This window comes from Aulostomus chinensis, chromosome 6, assembly GCF_037954235.1.
Source record: "Aulostomus chinensis isolate RoL2024-O1b breed Wild chromosome 6, RoL_Achi_v1.0, whole genome shotgun sequence".
NCBI lineage: Eukaryota > Metazoa > Chordata > Actinopteri > Syngnathiformes > Aulostomidae > Aulostomus > Aulostomus chinensis.
The window spans coordinates 22,444,955-22,470,081 of record NC_141325.1 but is presented as its reverse complement, the minus strand read 5'-3'; the positions used below and the strand labels follow the sequence as shown (position 1 = coordinate 22,470,081).

Sequence of the window (25,127 nt, the reverse complement as noted above, 5' to 3'; positions counted from 1 at the left end):
GAGCCTGGACTCCAACCCACAACCTTCTTGCTGTGAGGTGACAGTGCTAACCACTGCACCACTGTGCCGCCTCATCAACATTTTTCCTATATTGGAAAATATGGCCTTGAAAATGTCATGTACATGCATTTTCAAAAAGGAAGATTAGGTTTCTTGGTTCAAGGTAAATGGTTGTCATTTAGGCTTCTGCAAGTGAAATTTAGAACTTTTCAAAGGAACTAGGAAGCTCTGTGGAGCTCTGAGTGTTTGGTCGCAGGAACCAGGGTCTAAATTTATTTAGTTTACTTGACCTATGCCCAAAAAAGTGCTAAGCACAAAGGGGCAGAACTTTGCAAAGGAATTCCGAAGTTTCGAAACCTCAGGAAAGTATTGTGCACTGCCCAAACAGTGCTGAACATTCGTGGGAGGGATGGATTGGTAGGGATAGGACCAGGGAGAGGTGAGCGGGGCTTATATTTTTGAAGAGAACGTAATAATAATAATTTTTTTAACATGTAAAATCTGTTCCAAGGTGATGTACACAAGTAAAAATGTCTTCTGACAAGCAGCTGCAGAAGTTGAGTCATCAGCCTGAATGCAAGCTTTACCATCCTTCAGACTGTCTGGTGCACTGACAACAACACCATACCACCATGGCCCCCAACGAAGGAAAAGCCAGTATCACCAGCCTTGGATAAGCAGCCCTAAAGCAGCCCTAGACTGCAGGACAGGACAGAGTGAGAGGTCTCACTCACATCATGTCTGTCATGTTTGGTCACTTATTATATGCCCCCCCCCCCCCCCCCCCCGCCGAAAAAGCCCTTCATCCATTGTCATCCATATAATGTTTTCATGCAAAAAATGCAAATAAAAAGCACTTCTCCTTTGTGTTTAACCCTTTCTTCCACTCTTATTTGAACATACCAGCATTTGGAAACAGGCTGTTTTTTAGAGGCAGATACCAAATTTGGGGGAAATACGCTCATTTGCCATTGTCAGCAGAGCAAAACAAAATGATTGATACATTTCTCTCTCTATGCTGTGACAGGGGGCTGAGACCAAGATATTGGCTGAATGCTAGTTAGCACAATGACTTACCATGGATGGCGTGTTAAGCCTACCTCTGTCTTGCACCCCCAGTTTCAAAATCAAATAGTTCTTCTACCGTATAGTCTTGTTCAAATAGATAAGGTTCTGGATCTTGGTTTGTTGAGAAGAAATCCTCCCCAGTCGGCCATCATCAGAGGGAGCAATTACTTCTCTCATCATCAAACTTTTGGTTTTGTTGACCAGTGTTTGAGACACTGCGTCAAATCACTTCACCCACTCAGGAAAGTAGTGCCGACAATCGGCCAGGAAAGCGAACACTTCCAAATCACTACCATTCATTGTACTAAGCCATTGACTGTAAACAAGTGGGGCTCAGCTAACTAGCTGTAAGTTGGTCTCTGTGGGTCTCAGCTCCCAGGAGAGAAAGCGATCTTGTCTGGCTCTGGGGAAAATAACAAGTAAGTATACTTCCCAAACACTGATGTGTTTTTAAAAGTTAATGAAACATAATGTTTACATATTTGTATATTTACATTTTTTTTTTATATAATGGTCTATGTTTCAGTTTGGTCAGTTTTGTATGGGGCATTATAGAACAGCAATTGTATTCATTAGTTCTTTCTGTGCTGTTTATTTCCCAGATGTTACATCAGATGTGCTTAGTGCAGCAAAGTCATCTATGAACAAGATGTTTTATTGGGTGCTTTATTGCTTTGACAATGCTGTTTCTGTCCAATATGCAACCATCCATCCATCATTCCATCCATCCATTTTCTTCTGCTTATCCTGTTAAGGGTTGTGGGGGGAGCCTATCCCAGCAGCCTTTGGGCATGAGGCCTGGAGAGGCCAACACATATAGACAGAAAACCATTCACAATCACAGCCACGCCTACGGTCAATTTAGAGTATTCAATCTGCCTAGTCTCCATAATATAACTACCATAGTAACTAAAGACTAGACTGTAGGATATTGTTTTTGCATCTCAGATTTTCCTACAGAATTCAATGAGGCTGAACAACTCACCTTGGTCTTCCCTTTGTTTCAAAGTTACACTTTTCATCTTTAAAAAAGTCTTTTGATGTTTTAATCACATTTGAGCTGCCTGAATGTGCTGAGTGCATTGAAAGGAAAATAAATGGTAATTTAAGGTTAAACCACTCATTCCACTTCACTTTAAATTCAAAAGCAACAAAAGATTAACCTGAGAAGTGTTTTTATCTCATTTTGCAATGGAAATTTCACCTCATGTTTGTTTTTAAAAATGATCATTTAAAAAAAACTGATCCCTGCACTCTGGCGTGAGTAACAGATGCGTCAGAGAACAATACAACTTTAAGCGTTGGTAACACAACATGCCCATCAGTCAGTGTAATAGAGTAATTTCAACAATCTCCTGATTAGATGACTGGCGTCCTTCACAATGTGGCCAACCTGCATGGCGTCCCCCAGGCCAAGCAGCATGTCCCCCCACAAGATGACCCAGAGGCTGGAGGGATGGACGCTAATCCCAGCCAGGCAGTCGTCCTCGCACTCCAAAATTTCATTTCCACAATGTGAATGGGTAAGAGGCGATTACACGATTCATGAAGCCAGATAAATTTGTTTTGTCCACTAAACGTTCCACAACATTTATCAGGCGGTCGAGCCGCTCATGGATCCCCATTATTTCCCTAATAATGTCCTCCTGCGACTGCAGGACTGCCTGTGTAAGGACCCTCCCACTGAATCCGTGTGGGCCGGAGGATGCGCTGCTGGGTCCGGGTGGGCTGGAGGACCGTCCGCCGCTTGTCGGCCTGGTGCTGGTGTTGGGGCCGGGGACAGGCTGGCCAGAATACCACTGGTCCTGGCAGATGACTCTGAGCCGGCGGACGGTGTGGTGCGGGAGCCGGCAGGGGTGCTGCATGTCGGCACACCCCTGTGTTTTTGGTTTATTTAAATGTCTGATTCTGTGCATTTGTTGCATTTACATCTGTGGCAAAGCATGTGGAAATGTTGCGTAAGGTATGGAGTTGCCACTTACCCTCTTACTTAAGATGAACATTACATGTTCATGTACGTGTGCCGGTGACACCCCCCCCCCCCCCACAGAGGTGCTGCCTATGACTGCCGCCATCCGCTGCTCAAATTCCATCAGGTGCCCCTCTCCCTGACCCCCACCTGTCTGGCCAGCACTCCTCCGGAGGGCAGCTGTATGCCACTTGACCTCCATGTTGAGGGCCGACCACTTTTTTAAAAATCTCCACGGGAGTGCTTTGCTCTGGACCCACCGTGTTCACCCTCTCGCACACCTTAACCCACTCACAAAATACTTTTTTGTACCTACACCACTGCACAGGCCATTGACTCCATGAGAGGTTCCTTCTCCACTAACGGTCTCCTCTAGCCGGTCTATATTGTCAAAGGCAAGGGTTGTAAAGGCAGTGCTATAAATGTTTTCAGGTAGTAAAACACCATCCTTTGACACTTCCATCTTCTGCAGACACAGTGCTGTGTCAATTTCTTCTACCTGAGAATAGGACACACTATGTGCGAGGCGGTTTAAGGTGTGTATCAGCTGTGTTTCCTGTCAAGGACTTAACAGTAAATGGGAGCAGTAGGTGTTTTGGGTTGATTCTTCCATGGGTGACTGCAAAGATCAAGTCACTGCCAAAGGAGTTGGTAAGTTGCTTCACCTTTTCAGACGGATGTTTGTACTCACAGTTTCCAGTCAAAAGTGTTTGTAGAAACTGAGTGACTAATTCTGGAATGATGAATTCATCTTCCTCTGTATCAGGGGGCCAAACTTTTTTGTCATCTTGTTTTTGTATCTCATTTCATATCAGCAAAGCTGCTTTTGTTACCTCATTCCTGGAGGTGACAGATCTGGAATACAGTAGCTGCATAGGAAGGAGTATGCAGTTTTGGCCAGGTGTGTCATGGATAGGCTGAGTGGGTACAGAAGAAGTTTTCCATTGTCATCTGGAAATATATGCCTCCTAGTTTGGCTACTGACCTGCGGTGGAGGTTTTTCTTGGTCGAGTCCTTAATCTGTGTGATATCAAGAGACTTCATTGATGACTGCAGTCTTGATGAGAGGTATGTCATGGGTATTATTTCTGGACTGGGAAAGAGTTCATTCTTAATGTAAGAAAATAGTTCATCATAGGCATGTTTTTCTGCTACTTCATACTGATCATCTGCATCTTGACGTTGTTGATGTGACTCATCTCATCCTTTGGTCTAGTTTAGTGAATGCTGCTTTCCGGATCTGGTCATCTGCGCGTCACTCAGAACACTGTACAAGAGGTTCTAATGTCCTTTGGCCCTTGACGTACTTTCTCGCTTTTTCACAGAAGGTGCACATTTTTCCGTGAATTGTTGATTTCTTGGTTCCATCTCTTAGTTGTCTTGGAGTTACAACATCAAAGGGAGTTATTTTTGCGATAGAATCCAGGGATTTCTTCAATGTGGAAATACTCCGGCACTGGCGATGATACTGCACTGGTGGAATGTCTCCCTCACACAGGTTTTTAGCTAAATCTAAGACCGGAGAATATTGTCTGATTTCTGCTGCCCTCAACAAAGTTTCCCATGACTCAAAGTTTTGGGGGGTGACACCAGTTTTTCATCACATTCTTGAATAGAGTAGTGAATGATACACTCTGTGCAGGCCCTCTTTCTTAGCAGGTTGCTTTTGCTTTCACTGTAAGATGGATCCATCGTTACCTTCGTGTGGCTGCCTGAAGCAGAGGAATGATTCTTGTTTGACATGAAATAACCAACCCGAACCAACCCATAAAATAGAAAAAGACGGCAGCATTCATGAAATAGGCTTTCTAAATCATAATCATAATGTGCTCTTGATTAATGCTAGTATTCTGTTCTTTCGTCCTTATTTTTGTTGTGCTGCTGTGACAAATGAATTCAGTTTACCTTACCTGATGAAAAGAGAAACATTCACCTGTCTAAATATACATTTAGCCAGCAATATAGTTAAATAGACATAGCTATCCAATTAAATCAGCTCATAGTAAATTTACAAGAGGCAGTTAGCTAGCTAGCTCGCTAAACTCGTTAGCTAACTTACTAGGTAATCAAATTTGCTGACTCATGTTAACATAAAGTAACAATAAGCTCTGAATAGCTCTAATGCTTCTTTATTTAGTATAAGTAGTAGTAATTAAAAATTTTATTGCATTATGAACTTGTATTACATTTAAGTTCTTACATGATGAGCCATTATTACATTATGAGCCATTATTACATTATGAGCCGTTATTACATTATGAGTTGCTACAGGGCTATACTAAAAAGACAGGACACCGTCCACTGGTTCTAAAACATAAATTGTCAAACTTATAGTCAAACATTTTATTATGATGTACATTTCAGGTTGTCATTTATCTTGCTTAAGGTCTCATTTATAAGAATGAATGAATTACCATTGCCAACACTGACCAGCATATTTCTTCTTTTTTTCAGCATCTCTACTGTCAGGATCCAGAGTGGTGGTGATGAGCCAGAGCAGAAGATGGAGGACATGTGCTCCCTCTCACAGCCCATGTGGCATGGCTCAATTGTCCAGGCCCTGTTCAGGGGACAGCGAGTGTACACACCACTGGTGTCAGGCTCCAGATCTGATCAGAAAAATCATTCTACTGAGAAATCAATGAAGATTGCATCTTTTAAATAATTGACATAATCCAGAGAAAATAAAAAATCCCATGGGACAGAGCTGTATGCTTAGTGATTACAAACACTTTGATTTTAGCTAAAAGAAAGAAAAAAAAGGAAATCATTTCTGGCTCTGCGCTATTATGAATAAGAGCTGAACCACAAGGATTATAGTGTTGGTGTTAAAAACACTCTTAATCTGGGTGTTGAAATGGGCACAAAAAGTTAACTGGTCTGAAGACTAAGTTATGTCTCTGGAGGGAGCAGGAACATAAGGTTTAACACACTCAGCTTTATTTGTGAAGACATTCAAATCTTAACACTTCAAAGTTCCGTCGGGGAGAAATTCATTGTAAAAATAGATTTTGTTGAAAAGCACCTTTGAATTATGCTACTTTTTGGAGACGAGATCAGATTAACATTTTGGAGTATATTATATGTATAAATATAACTATATACTTTATATTTTCCGAGTATATTTACTACTTTTTGTATTTAAATCGATGGTCTCTGTGGGTTTCAAAACAAAATTGAATCTTATCTTTCTTCCATTTATGTTGAGTTTTTCTGCTCTTAATATTCTTTGCTAAGCCAAGGCTGAGATATGGGAAGCAGCGGAGACAAGAACAGGAGAACAAGTGGTATTAATGTGGGAAACAAGTTAATCTGTGTTAAGCTTTGTTGGAGCGGCCTTGATAGTAACTGTGCTGGGAGCAGCTTTAAGGGCAGCAGAGAATTTACTGGCAGTGGGAAAAGAAGAGAGGAAAGATTCTGGTGTTCCAACAAACAGTGGCGACCTAAACAGAATAGCACAATGGTCGCACTATGGCTATGAGTTGGGTAAATGCTGTGTGACAAAAAAAGATTCAGTCAGGTGTAACTTTCCACAAAGAGGTTTGGAGACGACACAGCTTAATACTGAAATCACAAAGAACCGGCACTCTATCAGAGATTGGCATGATCTGTGAAAGAAAGGGAAAATTGTGAAATTAAACTTATTTGACTGGTGGGTTAAATACTGAGGTGATTAACTGTGGATTTTCTGCTTCCTACTCTAATTAAGTGAACTTAAAAATGTCAGAAGGTCTCTGAAGTCAATTGATGACGTTTGTGGTGTCTCTTGAAAACATCTACTAGACTTCCGCCAAGCTTCACCATCATAGGGTCAGGCAGGTTTCAGTGAGCAGCAGGAAGTTTAATTAATGGACAATAAAAAAAAAATTCAAAACAAGTCTTACTAGACAGTGATCTGACCTATGTCAGGGCTAGCTAGGGGAGAAGATCCTTATTCATATGATCACATGTGGCGGCGTTAAGGTTTTTAAAATTTGGCTCCTAGAGTTATGAACACTGACTTTGAGATATGGTCTTTTATTGTAATTTTACAGGAGTGTTAAATTTTGTCTGACTGATAAAGGCTTTGTGATTAGATGTGGAACTTTGGAATGGGACAGAGACATCACTCTTGGACTGACCGGTCATTTATGGTCATGGAAAGTGTGAGGTGGAGGGGTAGCTGGAAGCTGTGAGGAACACCTGCATGAACAAGTTGTAAAACCAAGGCCAAAAGCAGTTACACTTCCACTATTTTCAGGTGGAGGCAAACCAAAACAAAATGACTGCAGTGCGGTGCAATGTGGGTAACAAAGGCCAAACCACGGGTTCAGGTTAAAGAACCCTGCTCAAATGTCCAGCCACACAACCTGATGTGGGACTACATCCAGAATGTGAATTATCTGTTTGAATGACCAGATGTTAAACAAACAGCAGAAATTATGTTTGAATAGTTCTGACAGTGACCTCAGGATATGGGACGATCTAATTCTTTTACCTGTAATTATTGAGTCTCCAATTAGTGTTGTTGCTGGTGGTTTCTGATATGAGAGGGTTCATCATCCTGCTCCTGCTCCTGCAACAGCAACAGCAACAGTCTGACCAATGATTCTGTGGAGCAGGACTTTTCTCCTGCCAGTGACACCATAAGGGAGCTGAGGCCCCAGACTTGGACCCCAAAATTTTTTTTGGAACCAATTTCAATAAACTGCTACTCGGAAACAAATATTCTATAAAATGTAATTGTTCTCTGCATCTTGCAGTCTCACTGTCCATGAGAGAATGTTCCTGGATGTTGTCCTCTCCATCTTTGGATATTTGCGTCACGTGTACTGTTGGGTACATGAGCGACAGACAGCTTTGCTGATGAGTCAATGAGGGCTTAAACTCGGTGAGGGAGTGGATTAATGTTGTCTCTAGATAAAACCTCACTCACTAGCTCACCCACTCCACTTCATTCAAGTTTAAAATGAAGCCTGTACTCTAACATTGTCTCTGGGCATTCTGTCAGTGGAGGTGGACATTTACAATCTTGCTCAGGGTTAAAGTCCAAGGCAGCAGATGTTCTTTACTTTTAATTTGTTCAACAAATTCAACAAAGTGCACAGCAGGAACCCAGCAGGAAATGGGGTGTATTCCATGTACATTAAAACATTAATTGATCATCTTTATGGATTTTTTTTTTTTGCATGAAGTTAAACTACAGACCATTTTGTCTCGATGGTCACTATGTCCTTATGCTATAAACTCTTGCTCTGTCTTGGCCAGGAGACTGGCATCACGACAAGTAAGACCCTGTGAAATCATTGTCCAGGTAACCGACACCAGTTTAAAGATTTGTGGCTGGTTGGAAAGTGAAATGAAGACGATGAAACAAATGATACTTCACTTGTCTGTGTCCAAAAATCTTTTGCAAAAATGTACACGTTATTGATGGGAGTGAAGACTGCTGTTTGTCATTACCTAACAACAGAATGTTTTGTCCTTTTGATCTCTTCTTTATTGAACTAATGACTGAACCCCAACACTCATAATCAAGAGCATTGCTGTATTTTTTTCTAAACTGGAGACCGAATCAGTGATGATCTCTTCTCTGGCTCTGTTAACACTGGAACAAATATGAAACTTTTCTCTCCAAATTGATCCCAATTACAACCTAGCCCACTTTTTTTGAAATTAAAAGATTATGAATAACACTTTCCTTCCAAAGTGGACTATTCCGATCAAAATGGAAGCAGCTCCTCGGAAAACATATATATATATATATATATATATCTATATATATCTATATATATATATATATAGATATATATATTTAAAGCCAACTCTGGGTATGTGTAAATTAACACACTTTTAACAACATTTTAATCAGATAATAATCACCTCTGACATTAAATAATTTGGTGCGGTAGATGATGGCATTTTTAATATCAGTTATATCAATATTGGTGTCATTCTTTCAGCTGCTGCTGAGTCTTAAATCATGAATGCGCCGAATGTTTGAAGAAATGCACAGTGAGACAGTCTCTGAGAGTCAGACTGTGATCCATCTCACTCGGAGTATGCATTCGCTCCCTTAACTGGCAAATATAAATAACTTGCTCAGCTGAAAAAAAAATCACAATCATTCATGGAGATGCATGTCCATTGAGTGACACACACACACACATACACACACACACACACACAAAAGGGGAATTCATAATTTGAAATTATTTACATTGGCTGGTGGTCCAATAAATTTAAGCAGTTTACAGTCCAAGATTAGCAATGTAAAAAAGAAATGTAAAAAAATGTTTCTTTCTGTCTAATATGGGGCTCCATAGTTTTTCTGTTTTGGTGTTCTGTTTGCTGTTATTTAAAAAAAAATGTCAAAATTCAGGTAAAAAACAACAACAAATAATGCAGACTGCTTGCCAGGTTTGAGGTGGAGAAGGATCCAAGTGCAATGACAGTCGGCGGAAGATGAGGAATTTCAGTTGATAATTTATTTCAATAAAACCTTAAAATGTACAAAACTCAGGCTAGACAAAAATAACAAAGGAAGGGAAAATATGAAGCATAATAGGGCATATGATACAAAAATGACAATCTGACAAAGACTGAAACAGAAAACCAAACTAAAATACAAACTCCACTAATCACACAGTAAGAAACAGGTAAAACATAGAAATAGAGAAGAATCTGAAACAAGTAACATTGAGAACTTGGCTGTAGCTCATGAGAACTGAAAACCAAACAAGACAAAGAGAAAAAGAGTGGAAACACAGCAAAACTTACACAGGAGGTAGTGAATTTCAAAATAAAATAGGAACTGACAGATAAATGGACCCTGGAAAGAAAGAAACCCAAAGATTGAAACTGCAAAACTAAAGAATCCATGATAATACAAATTAAATTAAATTAAATCCATTCCTAAAGATAAATACTGCGGAGCAGATATGACTGGATGTCAGTAAAATGGCTGCAAAGAAGTAAGATGATCTAAAATTGTTTAATATGTTACAAGGCTCTGTCCACATAAAATTCAGCCTAAAGTAATTGTTGCTGCGGTTAAAAGTGAAATTCTGTTTTAGTAGGGATAGGCTTGAGTAACTGATCCTTTGATTGCTTTTCTTTATGAATAAACATGAAAGATTAATAAAAACTGTCTCCTTTGAACTTCTCACTGCCTTGTTGCTGCACAGCAATATCTATAGGCTATACGTATAACAAACACTTGCTAAGCTGTTTGACTTGACACCAATGATCACTTTGAGTGTACCAGAAAATAAAAAAAGCACACTGTGGAGGGATGAACTTAGGGAGAGGGACGGTTGAGAGTGACAGGTGATTGCTGTACAGCATGAATGAGTATCCACAAGAGTTAAGGGGGAGTCATACATGCTGTTCTCCAAATCTCATGCATAAAAAGCATAATTTCATTCAAGGAACAATTCACAAATGCTTCCTCTCTCAATTAAGTTAGTCTTACTCACAGATTCCAGTTTCCTGACATTAGGTAATTACATTATCTTCTCCAGATTTACTTAACAGGGGTAAATATTACATGAAATAGGTAGGCTTATATCAAATGAAACATCAGAACATCAGGTCAAGACGTATGCTCTCTAGCGTAAATGACAATAAAATGTTAAGAAACTGGTTCAATAAATCAAACCTATTTGTGTGGCTGCAGGGACTAGAACAAAGGTATCATATGGAGCAAGTCCAGTCTTTATGTGACCTTGCCCCTTCTAAACTCCTCCCCTCTGCACTTACAGGTGAACAGGAGTATGGTCCTATTCTATTATCCACTCAGGTTAGTGGATACCTTTGAACTTGATGTTGTTAACAATTGCTCTGCTGTCATTTATGCTAATGTATCATTCATTGACACAGACATTATTTTTTCATATCAAATGCTGACTAATTTGTTTTCTGAAAACATAATCGGTTGTATTGCTGTTCCCTGCTGGCATGAATTTTAACATGTGCTCTAAAAATAGATTTCCCTCCTTGAGTAATTCATGTGATTACTTCAGCTAGGAAAACACGAGTTTTGCCTGTTGTAACTGTTCAACAAGGTTGGGAGGAGGGGCTGATCAGTCTAACATTTTTGGATGGTCTAAACAGCAAAGGTTTTGGGTGTGCGTGTATGGGACCATGAACCATCTGCAGTGTATCACAATAAAAAGCTGATTACAACAACAAATACAGAGGCTGTTCTAAAGAAAGATACTGCTGTCCATCTATGTGTGGGTGAGGGAGAGAGAGAGAGAGAAAGAGCTTGCACATGTAATCCTTCTGACTGCAACCACCCTCTATGATTTACAGTAATAGTTTTGCTTTGCCTTCCCTCACAGACAGTATTACAATTCACAGCTCATGTAATGTCTGCATATCTTTCAAGTGTGGAATACACTCCCATAAATCCACAAAAACCCACAAAGTTGGGTTTATGTAAATTTGAAGCAGGCGCAGGCGTCCAATGCCCAAACCATTTGGGGGATTTTATTGATCACAATTTATTTAAAACAGAACTATCAGCAACCACAATATCTTTTTTCTGCACATACATTAGTCCACACAGTTAAAATCGATCATTCAACTATACCATAGGAACAAAAAGAAAACAGTATTTTGGATTCAAGGTCTTTCAGAAATCTATGTTTCTATTTAAAATTTGTATCAATTTCTAAACTTACTGGACATACTCAGAGTTTTGACATCACATCTGAGATAGAATGTCATGTCCATTTGTGTAATGATGGCATTATATGAAACAGTGCCACTGTCTGCTGTTGCTATAATGCAAGTTTGGTGTGTTCCCTTTCATGTAGCATCATAGGCAAGGGACAGTATGGACAGCAGTATTCCCACATCATTAGGGGATGGTCAGAAAGGGGAGACAAAACACTTCCCTGGGGTGGTGGACCCAGCTGTGGAGGTCTCTTCTACAGCACTCTAGTGTGGCAAATGTTTTCCAAGGACTCTCATTAATGAAGGGACCAGACTTATGGAGCTTGTTACCGTCACAAGAGGGGAGAAAACTCTGGGCTCCTATAAATAGCTGATAAAAATAGCCTCCGGCTCCAGTTATGAGGGGCGGCATCAGCCAGGTATTTGCTGTAATGCAGCTTGATCAGCTTAAAGTCTAACAGACACCTACTGTCATTTGGATCCAGATTAAGCAACCAACACACTGACAAGATGAAACCAAACAAATCTGGTTAGAACATGTAGGGCTGAAAGTTTCAAACATTCTCATGTTCGGGGCCCAAAGATGATGCTAAATGAGTAGCTTGGACCCCCATTTTAAGTGATGTTGCTCAACATGGACACTTATATCTCTAATTATTTTAGTTAATGTTGTTAATGACTTTCACAATTTTACATAAACAATTTTCATATTTAAACACAGTAAACGTTATCCAGCATTACTCATCTAACCCTTGAAATAATCATTAATGAATATTTTTTCTTTTTTTTTCTTTTTTATACAAAGTCAAGAAGTCTTGTTTTATTGAGGGGGGTGGCTTGTTTTTTTGTTTTTAAATTGGGATGCACAATATTCAGTTTGATATTGGATTTTTGCCAATCGTCAATCTGCCAATATTTTAGAATTATTAAAAAAAATCATATGAACCCTTTTGTAATTGCTTGTCAATCACAATGCCACACCCTAAAGTAGCCTTCTGTTTGGCTACATTTTCAAAATGAACATGGGGCACTCAAAAGGACTGAAAACTTGTCTGACCACAACGCTCCGTCTATTTAACTCAAATTTAACGATCCGTCTAAAATGAAATTTCACTAAAGATACCTGAAAACATCCTTACGGACCCTGGGAGGTCCCGGACCCCACTTTGATAACCCGTGCTATATGGTAAGTGAAGCAGCTTCTCCTGCTTTTGTCCAAGAAACAAAGGCATTAAACATGCGGACTGAAAAATGGGACAATAGTTATCCAAACAATCATTTAAAAAAGGTTGTTGTCCGTTTCTAAGCAACACACACACATACACACATACACACACACACACACACACACACCTGCGTCATTTCCTACACTTGGAGGGGGAGAGCTTCCCGCCGGTTGCGCACAGAGCAGCTGCGCGCTGACAGCAGCGGACTCGGAGGAATTCATCCAGCGGACGCAGGAGACGTGGGTAAGGCCACGTGTTAATAAGAGCAACCCCGTGGTCATTTAACAACAGAGAGCGCCTTCCACAGATTACATCTGCCTAATAGTACTCTGGAGACTGCTGGATTCACATTTGCCGTGCGAGGAATAAAATGTTAACAGCCAAACAGGACAATCTACTCTGAACTTTGTTCAGTCTCATCACACGGAAGATAGAGACGCAGAGACCCGGACCGTCAACCGTGGAGATCACCTGTTGAAGTTGTCCACTGCGCGATGAGCTGCTCCACTTTCTGCCTTCAGACGCGAGGCTCGCCAGCGCTCCGGTCTGTGGTGAACTGATCCCAGGTATGTTGGAGGATGAGCGCTGACTTGGAGCGCGTTTCGCTCAACACACCGGTGAACTCGCCCGGCTCGGGCGGCCGTGCGCTCTCGGCGAACGTCCGACGGCTTCACAACGCTCTCAATCTGCTTCTGAACGAGTTGGAAAGAGAGCAGTTCATACACTGTCTCAATGTGTACCACGCCAAACGCAACGTCTTCGACCTGGTCCAGACCCTCAAAGTGATCCTCAACACGTCCGGCAAGCGCCAGTTGCTGCCCATGCTGCGCCTGGTCATCCCACGCTCTGACCAGCTGCTCTTTGATCAGTACACGTCCGAAGGACTCTACTTGAAGACAGAGCTGCTCCCTAGCAACGGCAGCGCGGAGGTCTTTGGAGATGAGGCCGATTCAACCCTGCACAATTATGTTACTTCCATCCATGAGCAGACCTGCGCCTCCAATTGCTCGGACGAGCTGCCGGCCCCAGGGGCGCCCTCTTACTTCGAGAACCCATTTGGAGAGATGCGCCAAGTCACCCTCACGCGGTCCAGGAGCCATGAGGGTCTTGGCTTCAGCATCCGCGGCGGATCTGAACACGGCGTTGGCATCTACGTGTCTCTGGTGGAGCCCGGCTCATCGGCCGAGAGGGAAGGACTGAGGGTCGGGGACCAAATAGTGACCGTGAACGAGTTCATGTTTGACAACGTCAGCCACATCGAGGCGGTCAAGGTAGGGATGGGCGTGCGAGTGCGTGCATGAGTTGGATATGAATGTTCTCCAAAGAAAATCGATGAGTTGAAGGACCCAATCATCACGTCTGGCAATCGATGCAATTGTATACTCGTAGACATTGTGTGTGTGTGTGTGTGTGTGTGTGTGTGTGTGTGCGCGCGCGCGCGCGCGTGTGATAACAGACGAGCTTCAGGCTACAGGAGCGCTGGACCATGTACTGCTTCTCTAAAAACCACTTCCCCTGTCTTCATTCTTCTATGCCACTTGATGGAGGTTTAATGCTCTGTGGCCCCTGGCAGTGGGGGCCACAGTGGACCAACATGTACACTAATGTTGACACATGGACCAAATGCACAGTTGTTTTTTTAAGAGAAACAGCAGACAACAGCAAGGGAATGGGGTCAGATTTGCATTAATTAAGGTGCACTAAGTCTATGCAGCAAGGAAAGGTTACGACTGTCAGTATAGTTTACAGGAGCATGCAGGAGCCTAATATAATTTCTTCAAATTTATTTATAAAGTAGTTTACCATTGCAAACAACATTGTATTACAAACTCTGAATAGCAAAAACAAACCTGCTTAATGAATGAATGACTTATTTGTCATACAGATATACAGATGTGCAATAATGACTGCTGGGCAACAAGTGTGTTTTCCAATGTCAAGTTTCTTTAGCTCCTTTCCCACTGATTAAATGTCTGCTAACATTGAACTTTTGTTGGATGTTTGCCAGCTCTGGCTCCCCTCAGCATTAATGGGAACATAGAATCTGGGTGATTATTAGAACTTCCTACCTATCTTGGACCTTACAAAAAGCAGTCTGGGCTCAAGGGCCATAGAGAAAATAAAATTTGTCACCTTCACCACAAACTTCCGCAATTTTTTTTTTGTCATCTCCGGCACCAATTCACCCTTATTGTGTCCAAGCGATACTCTGACTTTGTTCAGTCTGAGTTGAGTTAACAGGGTCAGTCAGCTTTTATTAGCAGGTTTACCCTGTTTGTGCAGTGGGAATGTATTATGGGCATATTTGATCATGTGACAAGACAGTTTACAATAGCTGAAGTAGTTTAGATTCAAAACGTTTCAATGACCATCTGAGCAAACATAGATGTTCACATACATCCTGGGTGATATAATCACAAGTGGACATCTCTGAGTTCACACATCCACATACATCCATATTCATGTGAGCTGCCTGAGATGGGATCTAAACTTCCATACATATACTTTTATCCGTCTGAATGAAACACAAAATACCGATATGTAATGTGGAAGGTGACTTGCACTATGGTAAGGACCCTTTTGTCGACCGAGCTTAATATTTACCTGGAACATTTAATATTTTTCACGAGCAGTGCTGGTAAATACCAAGTGGGAATGCTGCATAAATCATCTAGAAGCGAAACATTGTAGGTATCATCAATTCATCAAGATCATTGACATTCCAATTAGGAATATAGCATCTTGAATGATGGATTGGTGTTTGTTCAAGTTGGCTTAAGGGAAAGAGAAATCCACTGTAAAGGAATCAAAATATAATGGAGGGACTGACATGTGGCATGTTTCTAGAAAATGTCTGATGCAGTCTGAATACATCTCCACATCAGGCATTGTCAGGCATCAGGCATAATTATATTAATGATAATGACTTACCAAAAATAAGGTTATACTTCTTACACAAGGCATTAATTAACTAGATGGTCCTTCAGTGTGGTACAGGTCACATTTGTGTTCACATCTCCTACAGAATGTGGCCTCATGCAGCCCAAACCACCTCTAAATGTCATTTGAGTCATTCAGTTCTGTGTGTAAACAGCTGTCCTTCGTGCTGTCCTCTTCTGATGCTCATAGCAGTCTGTACATGACAGTAAAAGCAGCTGTGAGAAAAGACAGTAGCAAAACACTCAAAATTAGATTAATCATCCCACATCCCATTATGAGCCCCCTCCTCTAAGTGCTGGCATCAGCAGTGTGTTAACAAGAAGGTAATGTGAGGATAGCAGGATAGAAATCATGTCCCCTCTGAAATAATGGTAGACTGATGTGTTACATTATTTCAAATTATACATGTAGCCCAATAAGCCTACCTTTATGTCAAGTCAAATAGGTGAGTGGAATGCATTAATTGGGGGCAGTTACCATCAAATGCTACAGAGAAACATTTGCTGAAATTGGGAAACATGAAGTCTTAATCTGTTGTTCGTTTGATTTGTCAAGGTTTAGAGACTTTTTCTGTCCACTTCTCATCCACAAGACAGAATATATTTCCGATACGTCGACTTCTCTGCTGCCACCTCGCAATATAGGTGAAATGAGCATATGTGGTGTTTTGAAAATCGAAACCCAACATTTTTTCGTGAAATGTCCTCGAATGGATGAATCCGACAGCTGAATCGTGCAACATTCTCCAAAGCAGCACCTCTAGCCAAGAGGAGACGAACTGAGGGGAAACGGATAAGACATAGTATGTGGATTTTTCCTGCATCCCCAGTAGTCTGCGCTAACGTGGAAGTTACTCAGTGTAACTAACAAAAAAACATGACATAAACAACACAAAAACTAGTGTTAAAATAAATGATGATGTATCCTTCTGTCTGGCATGGAGGAAATAAACCAGGTTACCTTACATGCTAGTTTATGATACAGGCTGCATATGAGGAAGATATGCAATAATGTTAAATACTGCGAGGATGATATGATTTACAATAAACACAGTAATGAGATGTGTAGTTTTAATTAGGGGAGGGGGAAATGAATCATGATTCTAGATACAGAAAAGAAATTCATGGATTCTTGAAAACTTTATTCTTCAATAGACTGCTCCCTCACTCATATTTTATTTTATTCAGAGAACATAAGAATATATTCAGATGATTCCATTTCCATTCCTGCTCCTTTTCTCTGAAGCACCTTTCATCACACTGGTCACGCGTCATGCATCCTACCTGCTGCGCCCCCCCTTTACTCACACACACACACACACACACACACACACACACACACACACACACACACACACACACACACACACACACAGAGGTATTGGTAAATAAACTGAACAAATTGTAAAAGGGTAAATAGAAAATAAGGCTGATGTAAAAATATCCATCCAGCCATTTTCTTCCGCTTATCCTTTTCAGGGTCAAGGGGGGGCTGGAGCCTATCCCAGCGGCTTTTGGGTGAGAGGCAGGGTTCACCCTGGACAGGTCACCACTCCATCACAGGGCCAACACATATAGACAGACAACCATTCATACCTACAGTCAATTTAGAGTATCAATCAGCCTCGTCCGCATTTGCATGTCTTTGGACTGTGGGAGGAAGCCAGAGTACCAGAGAGAACCCACACAGGAACAGGGAGAACATGCGGACTCCACACAGAAAGATCCTGTGCCCGAGCCGGGACTCGAACCTCGAACCCTCTTTCTGTGAGGCGACAGTGCTGACCACTGCACCACCGTGCCGCCTGATATAAAAACATAAATAAATTTTTTTTTTTTAATATGGGAGTTTGTAGACAAATAAATAAACAATTAAACTAAATCAAAGGTACATAAATAAAATGCAAGATATAACCAAATTCTCAAATGATCTATTCATTGATTAATGCCTATATTAACTTTTAATAATGAATAATGCTTTACTGAAGGAAATGCACAGAAACTATATGAACTTCTGTAGCTTACTGATATCCAAAAAAATCGGTATTATTACTCACAGCAGAGAGTGACAAGTCAAAATCGCAGTATTTGTTACATAACAGAGCTGTTGTTAGCTGTAAGTCAGCATTCACTTCAAACTATCGCTGCTGTGTGTCAATTAAATCAGCTGGAAGCATCACACTTCTCCATCCATCTCTGATCCACTCTCTGTGAAGGAACCTATCACGTGGTTTGAGGAGCTCGTCCATGCCACTCAAGACCTTCAGAACAGTTTCCCTTGACTCCGTCTCTCTCATTGTGAATTCCAAATTCTGAAACACAACACAAAGAAACTTTGAAATATATTGGTGCTTTTAATTTGACAGCAATAGAAGACACTTAAGATTTTTTTTTTGGGGGGGGTAACCAATCAATGGTCATACTCAGCAAGACAGGCAAAAATAAATAAAAGATTAGGCTTCATCATCACGTTTCCCCATCGCTAATCGCTGCACCATGGTTACAGGGCTGAAATTGTTTGTGCCTTCATGTCATTGGTGGGACATATTCCTCTGCGATGGTGTTCTTTTCCACCTGCTCTTCACTCAAATAAGTGTTAGGAAGAGAGGGAGGAGGCGTGGGAGCACTCCAGTGCTTGACAGGGAAAAAAATCCTTTCTTCATTCTGCATCTTCATCTAATTACAAAACGTTCTAAACAACTCACAGTCCGTCCAGAACATCTCTCTTCAGATTTCCATGTGAAATCCAAACTTTTCTTTAGTTAGTTTCGTTCATACTTCTGAAGCTATCAAAAGACCGTCTTATAGGGGCCTCTGGATCTACAGTCTTGTGGAGCTGCATGTCATCCAGATCACCAGGCTGCGGTAAAAACTAGGTCAAAATACATCTGCATTGAGCTGAGTATGTATGGAATACTGGTAAATCTCTCTTTGCATCCAAAAGACCAGACAGACAAGACTTGTAATGAAAATCCTTTGGTCTTACTGTGGTGGTCTTTTTCAGGCACGTGGTATATCGGCTTGTTCTAGTGCATTTAGTTCCTCCGCTTGTCATGATATTGGCTATGGGAACCGTCTCCTGGTGTGCTGAATCCTCAGCCCTCTGCAGTCGAAGACCTCTCTTGGGCCTCCATGGATTCACAGTCTTGTGGAGCTGCACTTCCCTTTGCTCTGTGATTTTGATCCCTCTGTTGTTGCAACACTCCTGGTCCTCTTTTCAATCTGCTTGAAATATTCATTCATCTGGGACCAACGGAGACACAGATGAGAAGGTTGTGTCACACCGCAGTGAAGTCACATTGGGTTTTTTCCCTGTCTCCATGTTGTGTCTTGTCATTTCCTGTTTTATTTGGAAATATAACTCTCCTCTTGTTTCAGGTTACTTGCCCTTCCTCATGTGTCTTGGTCTGATTGCTGTGTTTCCATCTGTTCCCCATTACCTTGTGTCTATATATTGTCTGTGTCCCCCAGTGTTTTGTCCTTAGACCTTGCCACAGCCTTGATTTGTGTTTTCCTTCTTCCAAGTGAGAAATTTTTTGTTATAAGTTTTTCTATCTTAGACCACTTTTTACATAATTTTGTCATAGCTTTTTGTTTCCTTACCTTTTCATAACCTAGTGCCTCCTGTTATTTCGGAGTGTTTTTGTTTATGCTTCATTTTGAGTTCTGGTTTCCTCTGTAGTTGGAGTGATTTTCAATTATTGATTAACCTTCAATAGCCTATTGTTTATTCCTCCTTTTAGTGGAGAGATTTTTATTTGTGATATTTTTCATAGCCTCCCCTCTTCCCGTATGGAAGAGGGGTGATCCTGTAAGACAGGTTCATGACCTATTTTCTGTTCCTCGAACTTGGAGTTGCCTAGAAACCTTCAATAAAGCTTTCATTGAAACACCTGAACCCTGCAGCTGCTGTCCCGTGTCCAAGCCCGGTCGTGACACGTTATTTTGTCACAACAATAATGCTCAACCCTGGAAAAACTGAGTGGCTAGTCCACGGATTTAGACTACACACATTTTTCGATTCCTTTTATTGAAATTTAAGCAGCTCTGGTCCAGTGGTTCTCAACCATCCTGAATCACAGTGTCTGGTCTGGTTAAAAAACAACTTATAATACATTTTTCTGACACAGCCATTTGGCCAGATATTATCTCCTATGAGGCTGAGAACTGCTGCTTTTGTCTATTGTTAACACTTTGGTTGTTCTAATGGCCTGGTCCTTTCCAGTGGTGGACAGCTGACACAGACCCCCAGAGAGTCTTGACCATTATTGTAGAGTAGTTTCATTATGAACTTGGGTGATAGAATCTTCAATCATCTCCTGATTGGAAAGTTCACCCATAAAGATAATGTTACCAAGGTAACAGTAACACTGCTCATCGAACAAACAAACAAACAAACAGACAATCAGCGTAGTGAAAATATGGAAGGTTTTGGGTGGGACTGAGGGAGTAAAATCTTTCTCACATGTTTGGCAGCCTCCAGCTTCCTTTGCAAATATTCTGTTATTATCCCTGCCCTCAAACATCTTCTAGCAGCAGCCAAGCAGCCAGGAGTGAAAGCTGACAGATCTTCCAGGCTGATCTGAGGAGGAGGGGGAAAGAGTCGTCAGGTCAAATGTATTTGTATAGCGCCAAATCACACCGAAAGTTATCTCATGACACTTTACAAGTAGAGCAGGTCTAGCACCACACTCCTTCAATGAATTTACACCCAACAATTCTCCATCAGCAAGCACATCCTGCAACAGCGGCGACGAAAACCTTCCTTTTAACAGGCAGGAACGTCGAGCAGATCCGGGCTCAATGGGGACGGCCTTCTGCTTTGACCGTTTGGGGGAAAGAGAGCAGGAGAGCGGGGCAGAGACAAAGACAGATAATGGAGGAAGACAGATATGCAGAAGGAAAGAGTGGGACAGAGATAAAGAGAGAGAGAAAGGGAAGAGACTGATGGACAGAAACATAACATAATAATTAGGATTTTTGAGAATACGATTTTTGATGAACGTTTAACAAAACGATGTTTAACAAAAAGTGAGTAATATTAAGTATGTTCCTTCACTTCCCCTACACTGAGCCGTTGATGTTTTATTCTGGTCACCAAGAGTTGAAAAAATTTATTTAAAAATGACAACAACAGTAGAATATGCTTAATAGATGATTACTCTAAATTAAGGTCTGTAATCTCCTGTGTTGCGTTTGAAATATTTTGATATCACTGCTTTTAGATGTGCCAGAATGCTCTTAATACCAGCCCTTTTAACACTCAAACAGAAACGTGCCCTTTTTAAGATGATAAGATGACTCAATTTTAATCATGCTGTATTGGCAAAAGCAACATTTGAGTTATGTTTCTGTGACACTGGACCGAGCCAGGCCCAGCCACTGCTCCCTTTCCTGACATACAGTCTACATACAGTGCATATATACGGTATATAATAAAGCCAACTGTGGGTATGTGTAAATTAACAGATTTTTAAAATCAGTGTTAATCAGATGTGATCCATCTCACTAGGAGCATGCATGCGCTCCCTGAACTGGCAAATATAAATAAAACAAAAATCACAATCATTCACAGAAGTGCTTGTCCTGAAATACCGCAGGGTTTTTGCTATTGAACTACGGACAGGCCCTCCCATGATGATACATGATAGGCCAGTGGGTGGTGCTTTTTAAATGTTTTAGCTCAGCTCCTAGCCAGCTCCAGGGTAGATAGCACGTCACCGTGGTGATATAGTTCTCTGAGATAGTCACCCTCATAGTACAGAAAATCCTAAGCCTGAATTTATCTCACTCATCGTTCAATCTTGCTTCATAGTGCAGACCACTGGTAATGTTGACCCAGACTATGACCTCACACATTTGCTTTTACGGGACAACTTCTGAGTACTTCAGGGAAATCACAGCACATTAAAAAATAATTCACTTGAACTTTGAAACACACATAAGAGGGGAAATATGAGCAATTTCAAATCACCAACAGGAAAAATGTGACAACAATTGTAACACAAAAAAGTGAGTGAAGGAGTGAAATGTCAGAACCAGCTCTGAAACAAACAGGGCACCAGTGAGGGAAACTAACAGGTGTGATATGAGCATGCTTTTACATTCTGTCGAAAGGTAGAATTTGTCAATGGCCAGTACCTGCTCCAGCAATATGGTGGGCTGTCTTGCAATTTTGATGTATGACCAATTCACTCACAATGGCATCATCAAGTCTATCACTGCCTAATCCTCCAGAATCTCTGCCAATATTACATGTTACAATACCAAAATGTACTTTTGAAATAACTTTGTTGTGGTTCCTGTCACGATATAATCATACTAACAGTTACGTTTATTTTCAAGTCAGCATTGGAGTAACTTTAGCATAGCTCAGTAAGTAAGGTAGCAAACTATGAAGTCGACCTGAGAATGTTCTCAGGTTATTTTTTGACCATGGAGGATGATGTATTTAGAAAAAAATCTGCAGAGGCAGGGAAGAGCAACTGCTGGCAGGAGACCAACTTGGGGAAGAAGAGGAACTAGAGGTTGGGTAGTGAGAGGGAGGCAAGAGGGAGGGGGAAGCAGCTGCTGCTGAGTAGAACCTGTTGAAGATTGTTTTTCGTGAGCTTCATCCACTGTGTATGTGTTAGCAAAATACGCTGGCTATCCAACTAATTAATGATCAACTTGTAATTTGGCTTAAGTCAGTAATGGCATCTGTTGTTAGAAGCTGTCATGTAAGTAACTTTGAGCTGTACCTGTTTGTTTAGCAGTCTGTATCTCTGCAATGCAATCTATTGACAACTTTAGCATTCCATTAAACCTGCTCATGTTGGACAATCTATTGAATGGGATAGTGGGTTCTTTTTTTATTATTTTTTTGAAATTAAAATTTCCCTTTAGGAAAAAAGATCAAGCTTTTAACATGCAACTCCATAGTCAGGTTCTGATATGAAATGTTCTTAAAGGTCTTTACCATGTGCTGAACAAAGAGCCATTAGCAGGTAGAACTTAGCAGTGAGTGTGCTCAGTGCTGATAATAATCATTGCTGTTTGGAGGCATTCAGTTGGAGAAAGTTCACTTCCATCCAATAATTAGACAACTGTGCCAGGAAGATATCATAGGCAGCTTGCAGGACAAGTTCAGCTAAGTATCATCTGCACAACAATGATAAGAAATATCCTGCTGTTTATCTGTTTACTAATGTGGCCCAGAGGTAGAAAAAAAAGAATGGCTTAAGAGCCCGGCGGCACATAAATAGATAAATCCTGAGAGGAGCTGACACAACAAGTTGTGTGTCTGAAAGGTTAGAAGAGAATCACTGGAGTCCCAGAAACACCGACCCACATCCTTAGCCTCTCACTAATAATGATGTGATCCACCATGTCTACCAGTATTGAGCGTTCACCTGTATCAGCCTTCATGTATCATGTATGATAGCCTGATCGCCTAAAATATTTTTATTAATGTCTAGAGTTGTTTTTCTGTAGTATTTCTGATAGGAAGGGAAGCTTAGAAATCAGTCTTGAAATCAGTCACAAATGGATCAGAACCAGATTTCTTGAAGGATGGCTGGACAAATAGAATATAAAGAGCTACTAATTAATGGGCAGCAGGGCAAGGGGAGAATGGATGCTACTTTGGATGCACAATATTATCAGACCATCATCACTGTTTGCTGCTATTAGATTTAAAAAGTAATTATTGGCATCTGAAAAACCACCAATATTACGCCAATATGATTAACCAATAACAATAGTAATATTAGCTTCTATCCCTAACAATGGCACGCAGTTATGTCTCTAATGAAGACTCGAAATGTCCAGTTTTTTTCAACAAAAACATTGATTATCTATAAAAAGAATTGGTTTATGACTTAAAATAATTATTTTTCATGATGTTGAGACGTTAGCTTTATAACAATTTCAAATGCAGCATTAAAATTAAGCACATTGTTACGAGTTAATTGTTGAGATGTATCGTGAAAATTATGCAAAGGGAGATGTTATGATGCAGTCTCGCCAGCACAGGTTGCTTGCACCTCTGCTGTTGTCTAGACATGATCCAAAAGAAGGAAAAGAAAGGTGTGGGGTTGGCAGCGGCGAGCCAGGAATAGATGCTACAGCACTAATTGATCAAAAAAAGAGACATGCTCCTGAAAAGCGCCTTCATTCAGAAAACAGTGATGCTGAACCCCCTACCGGCCAACACTGCTGAAACAACGCATTTCTTCTAACTGGATTTTTTGTTTTTCACAGTATATTGAAAGAATACTGACCCTGCTAGGGATCTTGGCAGTTGATGCTTAACACTTATTAATTAAATTTCATAGTCATGACACCCAAACTAAGAACTATCATGGACAACTGAAAATAGTAATGACACTGTTTAAATGCTTGAACACTCAGATTCATAGTATGGCCTCTGTCTTGTGGTGTTATTTATTCTGATCTTTGTAGTATGGGCTACGTAGATTGGCAGCTGTTATACAGGGAACCTTGAAATTAGAGCTGTGCCATGCTCCTGAATGTCCTCAATCATCCACCAAAGGAGAAAGGTAAAATAAAAGTTTTTCAGCTATTGTCACTATTGAATGATCTGATCATTGATCTCCATCTGATGAAGCGTTTGAACATCCCAGACATTTATTTCTGTGTCATATTTATTTGACTTTCTGCGGAGAAAAAAATATTTTACCTTTCAACTTCTATCTCAGAGTTAGACTAACAGACATGACGGTCAATAATTTCCAATCAAAAAAACATTTTTACTGGACGCTGAACGGAACAGGCCTCGAGCAACATCTTATTTAAGAGCAAATAATGACTTTTTTTTCACCTTCCTTCTCAAGGTTTTATTTCATCAGCCACAAGGGTAAAACTGGCTCCCCGGCAGTCTTGAGTAGCTTTTTTTTTTCAACCCTGTCAAACAAGCAGGCAGTCCTAGAAACTAACTGCTGTTCCTTTACCTTATTTCTGTTTCTCATTGCTCCTTGAAGTCACAGCTAAGAATGAGAATACATGGTATAGTAAAATTAGTAGTGAGTTGTAAAGCAGTGAAGCAATCAAGAATGTGTGTAGTGTTACCCCTTTTACACCAAATTAGCTTGCAAAGACTGGTTGAAAACACTGAAAATATGTGACTGTTTCCACTGTCAGTGGATGAGAACAAGTCATTCAAGGGCAAATTCACAAAAGAATGGATGGCAGCCACTGATAGCAAAGATCACTTACACTCGGGCTATTTACCCCATTTCAAAGTCTGATTCACAAAAGATATTG

At 40.8% G+C, this 25,127-nt stretch overlaps 2 protein-coding genes and 1 long non-coding RNA gene across 5 annotated transcripts in view; all 3 read left to right on the top strand.

The window, feature by feature from the left end:
• Positions 1-1,372: 1,372 nt before the first annotated feature.
• Positions 1,373-3,101, top strand: LOC147260448 (uncharacterized). Of its 2 annotated transcripts, none has more exons than XM_086205432.1 (3): positions 1,373-1,487; positions 2,432-2,591; positions 2,727-3,101. In XM_086205432.1, the coding sequence occupies exons 2-3, from the start codon at positions 2,451-2,453 to the stop codon at positions 2,964-2,966; spliced, it is 381 nt and encodes a 126-aa protein (XP_086061558.1). In that variant the 5' UTR covers positions 1,373-1,487; positions 2,432-2,450; the 3' UTR covers positions 2,967-3,101. The 2 variants fall into 2 exon arrangements, with proteins under 2 accessions (XP_086061558.1, XP_086061559.1); XM_086205433.1 differs by having other exon boundaries at positions 1,392-1,487; positions 2,480-2,591.
• On the top strand, positions 3,102-5,895 carry LOC147260447 (uncharacterized). Its single transcript, XR_015116293.1, has 3 exons — positions 3,102-4,105; positions 4,254-4,365; positions 5,492-5,895. It is a non-coding gene; the product is annotated as an uncharacterized LOC147260447 (long non-coding RNA).
• Positions 5,896-13,129: 7,234 nt separating this feature from the next.
• The window catches only part of whrnb (whirlin b), a 74,923-nt gene continuing 62,925 nt past the window's right edge, over positions 13,130-25,127 (top strand). For both annotated transcript variants that reach the window (XM_086207043.1, XM_086207042.1), the window contains exon 1: positions 13,130-14,195. In XM_086207043.1, coding sequence (XP_086063169.1) covers positions 13,503-14,195 — 693 coding nt within the window. In that variant the 5' untranslated portion in view covers positions 13,130-13,502. The remainder of the gene's footprint in view (positions 14,196-25,127) is intronic.